This window comes from Nicotiana tabacum, chromosome 4 (assembly GCF_000715075.1).
Source record: "Nicotiana tabacum cultivar K326 chromosome 4, ASM71507v2, whole genome shotgun sequence".
Taxonomy (NCBI): domain Eukaryota; kingdom Viridiplantae; phylum Streptophyta; class Magnoliopsida; order Solanales; family Solanaceae; genus Nicotiana; species Nicotiana tabacum.
Genome location: NC_134083.1, coordinates 60,139,413 through 60,151,813, shown reverse-complemented (window position 1 = coordinate 60,151,813; position 12,401 = coordinate 60,139,413). Strand labels below are relative to the sequence as shown.

Genomic DNA, 12,401 nt, shown 5'->3' with positions numbered 1-12,401 from the left:
TCAAAAGCATTAGTTTGGATTTCCTTCCCAGATTTGTCGACCAATTTGTTTGCAAAGAAAGCGTTACTGTCTATTGCTTCTGCTTTAGGGAAGCCCATAGCAGTTGATAAAGCGACACAAGAAAGAACAAGGCCAAGCACAGTTAAGGTAAAAGTTATTCTTGATCTTCTGGACAAGCATCCAAAGCGTATCAAGTTGAATTATTTGGACGAGGCAACTGGAAAAATTATAGAGCATTATCAAGAGTGTGTGATTGATAATGCTCCTGCTTATTGTACTGTTTGCAAACATCAAGGTCATGAGGATGTAAATTGTCATTTGATCACATGGAATTCTAACAGCAACACTCAAAAATACAATGAAGTTGCGAGGGAGGATGGCGCTGATCGTTTTCGAGAAGATTTGAGGCAACTGTTGGATGCTAACAAATTACAGCATATTGTTGATGGAAAAGCCTTGGAATCAACAGAAAAATCTCAGTTTGATGGTCAAGGATCAGATGCTATCAAGTCCCAACATGTACCAATTTTTTCTGTTGTTGCAACAGTTCCAGTGACTGCAGAACTTGCTAGAGTTTCGAGGAAATTGAAGGTTGATACAACTCTTGTATTTGGTAGTGATTTTGCTGGGGTTACAGAGGGACCAGGTACAAAACAAATACATGAAGAATATGGGCAACAAACAAGTAATGAATAGGGGCAAACTAATGTCCTAATGATAACATATGGGAAGGAGAATAGAGCTAGGCAGGTACCTCATTCTTCAGCTAAAGCTGGTACAGCTCCAGCAGAAAAACTTGACGCCTTCCAATCAGCTGTGCAAGCACCTAAGGTTACTAATGTTATTCCTACAGCAGTTGGGCAAAAACCTACTGTTACTGGGCAAATTAATAACAGACAAAACGTTCCAGTGCATAAAAATCTGGTTAATGGTTCAAAGAACATAACTCTTGCTAACTATTTTGGTGTTTTGGAAAATGAACCTATGTTGGTTGATACTGGGATGGGAGAGAAGCAGGTTGATCGAGATGCAATATCAAATACTAAGCAGCCAAAGACCTCAGTCAGTGTAACAGAGCAACAAAAGTCCAAGTCTTCTTGTGCGCGAGCAGTCGGTGCAAGGGAATTGTGTCATGTTGGTGAGCAAAAAGAAGTGGCAAATTATGGAGTTGAGCAGCCTGCTATTGGAAATTTGAAACTTACTATTGCTACTGATGGTGCATTGAATACAACTACTGATAGAGCTGTTATTGATGTTGTTGAATCAATTTGTCAAGGACCTAAGGGTGATGGTACAATTCACAACTCAACTGAGAAAGATTGGACAATGGTGTCCAGCAAAAAAGGCACTCCAAATAAGAACAAGGTGCAGCAGGTTGAGCAGATTTCGAGAAATATTTCGAATCCTTTTAATGCTCTTGCCAACGTGAATGATTATGATGAGAAGATTGCTAACACGACAACCTTAAATGATGGTTCTTTTAACCAGAAAATAGTCCCAATTTCAAGCAGTAACAAGGGAGGCAAAACCATCGATAATTTGGCTAAGGTTTCCAGAGGTCGACAAAAGGCTATAAATAGCAGCGTGGCAGAAGTGTTAAAGGGAGAGCATGTACCTAGTTCCAGCACTCTTACGATTTATTTTTCTAGTCCACAAGTGGAGAAAATTATCAAAGAATCACATAATGAAATGATGTTGAATGCCAATCTTATGTTCAAGCAACCATTGGTCACCTTGAACACATCAGCGCATGATATTCCCTCTCAATCGTACGAGTCATTTGGTGAACATGGGGGTGAATCTGGGCAACCTATACCGTCCACTAGCAATAACAAAGAAATTATACAAGTTGTGGATGATGTTGGGAAAAAATTACAGCAGCTTCAATATGAGGCAGCCTCAAGAAACAGTACAATGCTACAGTTTTCCAGCCCTCGCGTTGAAAAAATTATCAAGGATACCCATCTGATGCCAAAAACTGAAAGTACTTCGACTGAAAAACTAAAGAGCAAGCTTAATTTGGATGCTCCAGATTTCATTCCTAGAAAGTCTCCTGGTGCTACATGCATTCACAATGCAGTAACCCCACCAAATGCTGGGCAGAAACATATTGAAACAAGCAAAGCAGGTGCTATCTGGATGAAAAATGCAGCAACAAAAAGGACTGGGCAGCAGTAGATTTTTGCAAACACTCTAGTTGATACTTTTGTGTCTGGTCAATATGCAACAACACCAGCAGTTGTTGGACAGCAGAAGCAAATTGCAAGCACGCTACAAGCAGTAATATCAACTCCAAATGCTGGAAAGCAACATTTACAACCATGTTTTGTAGTAACGACTACACAAGCTGGACAGCAGCAATTGGTTACAACCACTCCAGCTATTTCTGTGAATGAGGAAGTAAACGTTAGGCGACTCCCAATGAGAGTTGCCAAACAAAAACAGGCAGCCCCAACTACATCTACAAGGTCCAAACATTCAATAAAAAGTCATGAATTTTGAAGACATTCTGAAGACGTTTGATGAAGATGATCAAGAACTACAAATTGAAGAAGTTACAAGTTTGGGCAACAAGGGACAAGAATCAAATTCCTACTACATCTTATTTTACCATTTTATTAGTATAGTCATTTGTAATATCATCACGGAGTATGTTATAAACTCTGTGATGATCATAGAATATTTAGTGCTCTCTAACTCTTTTTTTTTACATGCTTGTTAGTAGGCGAGGATATTTATGCCTCAATAGGATTAGTAAGGTAAGGTTAAGCCCAGTATGTGGTTGCTCATGTCCTATGCCTTTGAAAAAATATCCAAATGGCTATGAGATTATATGCCCTCATGAGACTTTGCCGACAGATCCATGATCCTCTACATAGGCTGCCATCATAAGGCAATGTGAGGCGCAGAGGAGTGATTATATAGTCAAGGCATACAAGCAATACTATTGGTGCTATTGTTCCCCTTATTTGTACTTTTCCTACGTATTGCGCTTTTCTTTTCTATTATTAATAAAATAACTATTGGGCACGCCTAGTAGTATAATTTGCCAAAATATAATAATATGTGCAGCTACACTGTTAGTTCTCCGGCAACGGCGTCAAAATTTGATCACGTCCAACTCTAGTCCTAAAAAGGATAAGCGGTCGTTGCAAATATAATCCGGTCTAAAAGTCCGGAGTCGAATTCCACAGAGAACTAAGGTTTAGCTACAACTGTTTAATATCACTAAGAAGACAAGTTAAGATTCTTGTATCTAATTAACTAACAAATTAAATTAGTAGATTAATAACTAGGGATACTAAGGGTTGGAGACAAGATTAAGAAGGTCTAGAGTTATGATTTTCCCAATTGTCGGAATCCTTCCCGCTACATCTTCTATAATTTCGCCTAAGTATTCTCTACCGATCGTAAGTATTTTGGGTGTCGTAATTCTCTTCCGGGCAACTACCATAATTTACTAGACATATTCTTCTGAACTACGCTACCTGACACTAATTTACCGCTCACTAAGATCGCACCAAGATTTCGTTATTCTTAATCCCACCTTTAAACCCTTCATATTGATTCCTCACATACGTTAGGAGTGATGTTATTCAACAACTACCTAAATATGTACTATTTTCCAAGCAATACACATTAAATAGGCACAGTCAATTGGGGGCCCTTCAATCAACTAAAATAATCACGTAGTTGAACAATAAGAGAAAATTCAACGGCAAAATTATATTAAACGCAACAGAAAAATCATCCTTCAAAAGGTTCCATCAAACCCTATATGGAAAAGTTTAGCTACTCATAACCATACTAACAAGCATGATAATAATTGAAAGCATTAAAATACAGATTAAGGAAGAACGGAAGAGAAAACTCTTGTGATTCGTTGCATCCAAGTGTTCTCGTAGCCTTCTTGCCTCTCCAATAATGTCCCCCTTTTTGGTTGGATCTGCTCTAAAAAAACGTCCTCTCCCTCTCTTAGACATGTTTAGGGAGTATCTATAGGCTAGGGTTGAAGTCCTTGAGTCCAAATCCAGGTTGGAGACTTTTAACCCACGACTTTTAATTTTCGGGCTATAGACCTCGCGAAAGCCAGGCTTATAGCGCGGTCAACCTGGCTATAGACCTCGCGAAGTCTGGTCTGTAGTACAGTCAAGCTGGCTATAGACCTTGCGAAGCCTGGTCTGTAGCACGGTTTGGGTACTTGGCATTTTTGTGCTCTTTTCTTGCACTTTCGTCCTCTTTTTGTACAACCTTCACTCGTCTGTGTCTTTCGATACTCCTACACATAAAACAACATGATTTAACTCAAAACATCACACAATTAACCACTAAACTAACAACATGTAATGTGAGTGATGTATTAAAAGTATAGCATTTTGGAATAACATCAATATAGCTCTTCGGATTTTACACGACAGTTTGCTGGGCTCGCTCTTCAAGATTTCCAAATCATGCTTCATATATATAGACAATAGTGCTAATTCTCACACGACATATGATCAAGGTAAGATATAATTGTCCTTTTTGCTTTTAAGTTATCAATCTGTTTCGCTTAGCGATGGTAGCATCATTCCTATTTCTTATATTGGTTGTTCAATAATTGTTTCTCCTAATCCAACCTTTTACCTAAACTCTATTTTATATGTTCCTGCCTTGCGTAAAAATCTTCTATTTGTTAAAAAATTCACCAAAGATAATAATTATTTTCTTGAGCTTCACTTTTGAATTTTTTTGTTAATGATTTGAAGATCAGGAGAACACTTCTCACATGCCCCAGTGGTAGTACTCTTTATCCAATGACGACTTCCTCATCACAGCTCACTCTTTCCTATTCCAGTGTCGCATCCACATCTCAATATGCACAAAAAGTAAAAAAATATAATTCAAGTACTTAAATATTTACCATTACATAACCACTATTTTTTGAAGCTTGTATAAAAAAATATTTTTGCAGTCAGGATTTGCTCATTTCAACCCCGTAAGATTGCTTTCTAATGCTAAAGCCAACAACACCTCTCATAACGACTTCATGTAGTCACAACTAGACATGAATTATATAACATATCATCATGTATTTTTAAACTAGTTTTTGAAAAGAAAAAAAATCAAATTTCTACTTACTCATAACTCATTACACTTGCGATGTTGAGTAAGTTGAGCCAAAGTACGAATAGTTTAGCTTATAATGCAAATCGTTCACTCTAATATATTTCTACAATATTCAAAAGTGATCCATGAAGATCTATTAGGAAGGTAATCTACCACCTTCGAAAGTGATCCCTATAGATCCCTCTATACTATTAAAGATGCAAGAAGCCAAATATTGACGATTCTTTTACACCTTAATAATACATTTCACAATGAACAAAGTTGTAGTTTGCTTATTTTTCTAAGCTTTAAACTTTGAAATCAACTAAAATGCTGCTTATTAAATATTTTCTTATTTAAACTATGCAAGAAATCTTAGTAATTCAAATTATAAAATCAATTAAAATTTTATCTTATATAAGTCTTTTTACTTTTTTGATGTATCATAATAAAAATATTACCTTCTATAATAAGTTTTCAAATATCTAGTACTTTGAGATCCATTAAAACTTTATTTTAATAAATTATTCTTATTTAAATTATGTAAGAAATCATAATATTTAGACTTTAAACAACTATAATATTTTTTTGATAATTAAAGAGCTTTATGAAAATATGTACAGATTCAATTATAATTTCAAATACAAGATGAATCATTTTCTTATTGAACATGTAACAGAACTATAATCCTTCCATGTTGATGCTAGATATTTTAAACTTGATTAAGATTTTAAATAAACAAAAAATAAATAAATTATTTATCTTAATATTGAGAATAAATAATTAAGCATTTGAATTAATTAATTAATGAAAGAACTCACTTCGATCTTTTTCCAATTTCATCATAGAAGTAAAATATTTTTGAAGTTGAAAATCTCATAAGATACATAAATTTGTTTTCATAAACAAAGTACCGACGTAAAAGAAATCAGAAGATAGACTAAAATCAATTATAATATAGTATTAAGAGTCAAATTGGTTAAAAATAAAACTTAAAGAGAAATATACATTATGGATTGGGCTGCACGCCGCAACGATATATATATATATATATATATATATATATATATATATATATATATAAAAAGTTATTTGATGTAAAATATCAACCCAACATTAATTATTTTTGGACTTCACATTGTCATTTTTTATTTTTTAGAAGCTATAGGGTGGACCTATTCGATTCTTTAAAAAAACCAAAATATTTGATTTTTTAAGTTATATTATTAATAAGTTTTTAAATTTTATTGATTATGGATGGCAAACTGGTAGGTCGGTTTGGATATGGGATGGGTAAAAAACGGGTAATAAAAAAATGGATAAATTATCTGACCCGACCCGTATTTAATACGGATAAAAACGGGTTAACCGGCGGATCCATATTATCCATGACTTCTTTAATATGATCACTTTTGGGAGAATTCCTAGTCTCCCAAACTCGAAAAACCCTCAATTTGAAGTTTTACAAATATAAAAGGTAAACTCATTAGTTATCCATTGGTCATCCATTTTCTAAATGGATAATATGGTTCTTTATCCATATTTGACCCAGTTTTAAATAGTTCATTATTCAACCCATTTTTTAGTGGATAATATGGGTGGTTAACTATTTTCTTTTAACCATTTTGCCACCCCTAACCACGATAAAAGTATTCTTGTCCTAATTGATAAATAAAATATCTTACTTACCCAAAAAAGTATTTATTTTCAGTACTATATTACATAATTAAGTTTTTTTTTTATATTTCATAGAAGATCTCAAAAAGTCACAAGAAGTGAGTAGTATAATGGGACTGTAGCAACTAAATTTCGTTCATGAAAAATACTAATCAAGGCAAGAAATATAGCGACAAATATTATATTTGATTTCAAGTGACAAGGTTACAATTTCTAGAATATTTTAAATCTAAAGAGATGTAGTCCTCTGATTCTTCTCCTCACGAATGATGGTTCAAGAGCTTGAGAATTTGATCTTGAACTTGACGGATTTCAGATTTATGGTGCGTCATGAACAATTTGTAGGCCTTCACGAACCAGGATTTAGTTTTGGGTTATCACGAACGGAAGATTTGAAGCCGCTCGCCTATGATTTGAGTTCGTCTTTGGGATTTGACCACAGACGAAGATTGCATATGTGGAGGAAGGCCTTGATGCTATTCTTCAGAGCTTCTTTAGCCTTTCCCTATGCTTACATTATTGATGTTCTAGCCTTCTCCTGTAACCCCTTTATATAGGTGTGGGGTGGAGTAGCTTCCAAAAAAACCTCGGTGGGCTATTGGGCTTGAGGTTCATGGGCTGACCCATTTGATAGAAGATCAACTAATGGGCTAGCCCAATAGTATATTGGACCTTTTATTTTTAAGTTCCTATACACTATTTGAAACTTTATTACGAAAAATGTCCAAGTTTTTGTATTTATTCGATCTAAATACGTTTTAGCTATAAAATATATAAATTTGTTTACACTAGACTCCTTTCTACGATAGTCTTCCTTATTTAGACGCGGAATTTTGGGATCGCTTATATTTCAATTAGAGATTTTACTGATGCAATTATTGCACCATAATCAAGGCAACATATTTGTAAAATCCTTCTATTACGCATCTTTTCACTAGTTATCATCGCACCATAATCAAGGCAACATATCTGTAGTATCCTTCTATTCTCTGATTTTTTCTGGTTTCCTCTGGTTTTCCATAAACAAAGGTTTTGAAGAAAATAATTGCAAATAATTAGCTACAATTGAATTGAATTTTGCGACATAATGTCAAAATTAGCGATTATGATTCAGCTCAATAGTCGGTGGGATATTGTTGGGAGATACAAATATTTTGATGTTGATGGAATTGTAGTCAATGACGATTCAGTTTATAGTCAATTGAATTCCGCAATTGCAGAGCATCTAATGATCGATACCTCTGCAAAAATTATCGAAATCAAATACACTGTCAATGAACGTTGTCCTCCAATGAAAATTCGGAACGATATGGGAGTTTGAGTGTATATGGAGACGAAAAAGGAAAACAAAATTTTAGGAATATGTCCGTCGTGTATAACAGTGCGTGATTTCGATTTTGAATGCAGTATGTCGAATGCGAGCACAATTGAAAGTTTGCTCTATTTTTCCAATGCTAATGTTTTTTCAATTTCAAGTATTCTACAATTTTACTATAATTTATCTACAGTAATACTGCATAACAAATGTAGTTCAACTATTATGTCTCTACAAGCATTCTGTCAAATACTGAACACATGAATATACAGAGGTCGGAATTACTATACTTTTAATTGAGTGCAGGTACTTCTGATTATCGTAATACTAACGTGGTACAATTGTCAAGCAATTGTAACACAATTGGAGAAGTATCAGGAACAGTGAAGTTGATTGATATGCAAACATCTCCGGCAATTATAGAATATGAAAGTATCATCATAACAGAACATACGCCAAATGTAATTGAAGTAGGCCAAGTTTACCAAGACAAGCAAACAATTGTTAGTGCAATGAAGCACTATTCTGTCATGAATAAATTTCAATTTAGGGTGAAAAGGTCTAGTACAAGAAGGTAGGAATATTTTATTTGTCAAATTCATATTGTGTATAAGTTATAGTTTTTCTGTATATAAATTGTTTAAGATAAGTTGTTGTGCATAAACAACCTCGTATTTTATAGCTACAATTTGCATAACAGTTTTTGAATTATTTTTATTCTGTAGCTACTGCCTCGTATGTGTTGGGGATAATTGTACGTGGCACTTCAAGTCCATTATCATAAATGAATCAGCATTGTTCAAGGTTCGAAAATTCAATAGCTTGCACATATGCTCTTTAATGGACAACACATATATACAATGCAAACATACTGCCATGGTAGTTGACAGCATGATGATGCCAAAATATGCGGATCCTAAGACAATAAACACACCAAAAGACATACAAACTGACATATTGTCGGATCATGGTATGAACTTAACATACATGCAAGCTTGGAGAGCAAAGGAAAAGGCTTTGGAATTTTTGAGAGGTCATCCTGCTGATTCCTACAGTCGTTTGCCGAGTTATTTGTATGTTTTGGAGAAGACTTATCCGGGGTCGGTAGTGAAATTTTAGAAGACTGAAGATGACTGTTTCTTGTATGCATTTGTTGTACTTAGTACGTCCATCAAGGGTTGGGAGCATTGTAGGACAATTGTAGTAGTTGATGGCACCTTCTTGAAGTCGGCATATATGGGAATCATGCTAACAACTAGCACCATGGATGCAACATGTAATGTAGATTAATTGTAAAAGTGTTGTTATAAAGTTATTTTTGAGACTGTATTTTTTATATTTTCAAGTTTTATTACAGAAAATAAATTTCTTTTTGCCACATGTATGATAGGTAGCATATTACCACTAGCATACGTCGTTGTTGATTCAGAAAATGACGCATCATAGAGGTAGTTTTTTGAGCAATTCAAACATGCATATGGTGAAAAACTAAATATGTGTGTTGTTTCGGACCGGAATGGGAGTATCTTAAAGGCAACATCTATTGTTTATACCGGCATGCCACATTATGCTTGCATGTGGCATATTTGAACAAATGTAAGGTCAAAGCTCAAGAAGGGTCATCTAAAGTTAAGCGAATTGTACTTTGCCACGGCACAATCATACACGCTTGATGAATTTAATAAAAGAATGTCAAAGATTGAAGAGATCGACACACGTGTTAAAGCATACCTATACGATATTAGCTATCACATATGGTCTCGGGTACATGCTACGGTGAACAGAACGTGGACGATGACATCAAACATTGCAGAGTCATTGAATGCGGTAACCAAAGATACAAGGGAGCTGCCCATAGTAGAACTATTAGAGTACATAAGGACTCCTCTTGAACGTTGGACTAATGAAAAGTTAGTGAATGCAAAGGGTACGTTCACATACTTTGGGAAAAAATACAACAAAGAGTTGGAGGACAACAGAACATTATCGCAGAAGATGAGAGTAAGCTATAGCCAATAACATTAGACCATTGATTTCATCAAACTAAATATATACTGTTAATTGTAGAAATATTGTTGTATAATTGTAGTTATTTTATTTTGTATCTGTTGCTGATAACTTGTTGTGTGTTTGTAATGAAATTGTAGGTGAGGGCTTCAACAAATTACATCCATACTGTGGTAGATGGTGTGAAGCGCTTCATTGTTTGCCTTCAAAACAAGAGATGTAGTTGTGGATAATTCCAGCTTGATGAACTTCCTTGTGCACATGCTTTGGCGGCTTTGAGGCACAGGAACGAGTCTTATGAAAGCTATTGTTCTCCTTATTACACGAGGGAGAGCCTTCTGTATACTTATGAAATACCAGTAGACCCGATGCCTGACGAAAGTAAATGGAATAATCTACAACATATAGCTGAAGAAGTTGTAAAGCCACCTACTGGGGAAAGGCAGCCAAGGAGACCTAAAAAACAAAGATACAAACCATATGATGAAGTAAATGCAAAGAAGTACAAGGTTTCATGTGGCAACTGCAGACTAGAAGGACATAACAAAAGATCTTGTAGGAATGCTCCCAAAAGGAAATAAAAATTGATACAATTTAAAGTTTTTTTTTTTTACTGAGTATTGTTAATGATAATCTGTCCTTTAAGACATATGAAGTTGTATTTGTTCTATTCTGGAGAATTATAGTTGTGGTGTTATTGTGTTGCTAATTTGAATAAAGATTGTCTTCTATAATGAATGTTTGCTAAACATATTTCAACTCATAATGCAATTGGTTTGTAGTTGTTTTGTTCAAATACTGGATTTATTTATTACTTTTCAGCCTTTCTTAACAACACTGCTAAAATTAAATAGATTATGTATTTTTGTATAGTAGTTGTAGACATAATTGTAGTTATGTTGTAAAAAAATTATATAGTACCAATATCGAGATCAAGTACTAATAACTTTCAACCAAAAAAAGCCACAGATGTTTTCTATTCTATGTAGTAGAATTCTGGACAAAATAACAAAATAAAAAGTAAAACAACTGTAGCACAAATCTGCTACAAATAAATTGAAGCTGACTCCTTCTTAATAAATAATTTATCTATAACTTTACTATAATCCAGCTACAGCTAAACACTTTAAGTATATTTTTTCTACCAAAAAGGGCAACTAATTCTTCTTTTTCCGGACTTGTGTTCTCTTATTCACAGCTAGTGCACCTTTTCTTCTTGTTAATTTGTCAGTCACCTCACTTTCACTAATTGAACCAAGCTCTTGTTTTTTCCTAAAATAATCCCAAAGGAGCACTCCATAGCGTCTACGGTGTTGATTAATATCAGAAAGGTCTTCCTTTGAAATCAATAGCTCTCTAATGCTGACATATTCTGCAAATACCGCCATATATACACCACAGTCATTTGCAAAAAATAATAGGGAAAAAGATTTAGCATTCAATGTAAAATACAATTGGTTAAATAGATAGAAGGAAAAGCAGCATATACAGTGATCCTTCTTTTTGTTGGGGGTATCTCACCGACCAACCACTGAATGTCAAGAGAGTTAGTAACACGTTTTTCAATGTATGCCTTTGTGTTCTTGTAGTTGATGTCTGGACGCTTGCCATAGAAGCCGGTGCATGACAAGTAGAGGGGAGTCATAATAGCAAACTTGTCGACAACATATTCAACAAGTTTGTGATTTCGTGAAAACATTATAGAATCATAAATGTATAGAACCCTATCGGTAATGTCAAACACAACCAACAACCAATAAAAAATTTTCACAATGTTTATGGGCATAATCACAAAATCAACTTTGTCCCATGCAACATTTGCAAGTAATCGGTACCCCAATATGTATTCTGATACGGCGTCTTGGGGTTTGGCGACAACAAGCTTCTTATCGGCAGGAGCATTAATGTACCTCTCATAAATTTGTTCAATTCTAATCTTGAACATAAAGTCAGCGGTTGTAAACCGTGTTTTGTTTTCAGGACCATACTTTCCTTTCTACCTCAAATAGTATAAAATAACATCAATGTGCTGCAAAAAATAGATTTCATTATTTCTCAATGCTTTATACAATTTAACTATATTTTTCAAATAAAAAATCTATAGATTTCTAAAATAACAGAATACTACAGCTAATCATTTAAATTCTGCCAGGGTATGTGTGTACCGTGTTGTTGAGTACTTGCCCGGGATGTGCCAAAGTATAAAACCAATTCCTTTTTATCAACTTTCTCCACTCCAAGATCAAACCACGGCTTGAGTTGGCTATCTTTTAAAGTATAAGGCGCCTTCCTCCTATTTAAAGACATAACAAGT

General features: G+C 34.6%; 1 protein-coding gene across 1 annotated transcript; it reads left to right on the top strand.

Moving 5' to 3' along the window:
* Nucleotides 1-7,852: 7,852 nt before the first annotated feature.
* LOC107765280 (uncharacterized) lies at nt 7,853-10,796 on the top strand. The gene is made up of 7 exons (XM_016583907.2): nt 7,853-8,045; nt 8,387-8,654; nt 8,806-9,153; nt 9,682-10,081; nt 10,228-10,284; nt 10,327-10,596; nt 10,734-10,796. The coding sequence occupies exons 1-7, from the start codon at nt 7,853-7,855 to the stop codon at nt 10,794-10,796; spliced, it is 1,599 nt and encodes a 532-aa protein (XP_016439393.2).
* The last annotated feature ends 1,605 nt before the right edge of the window (nt 10,797-12,401 follow it).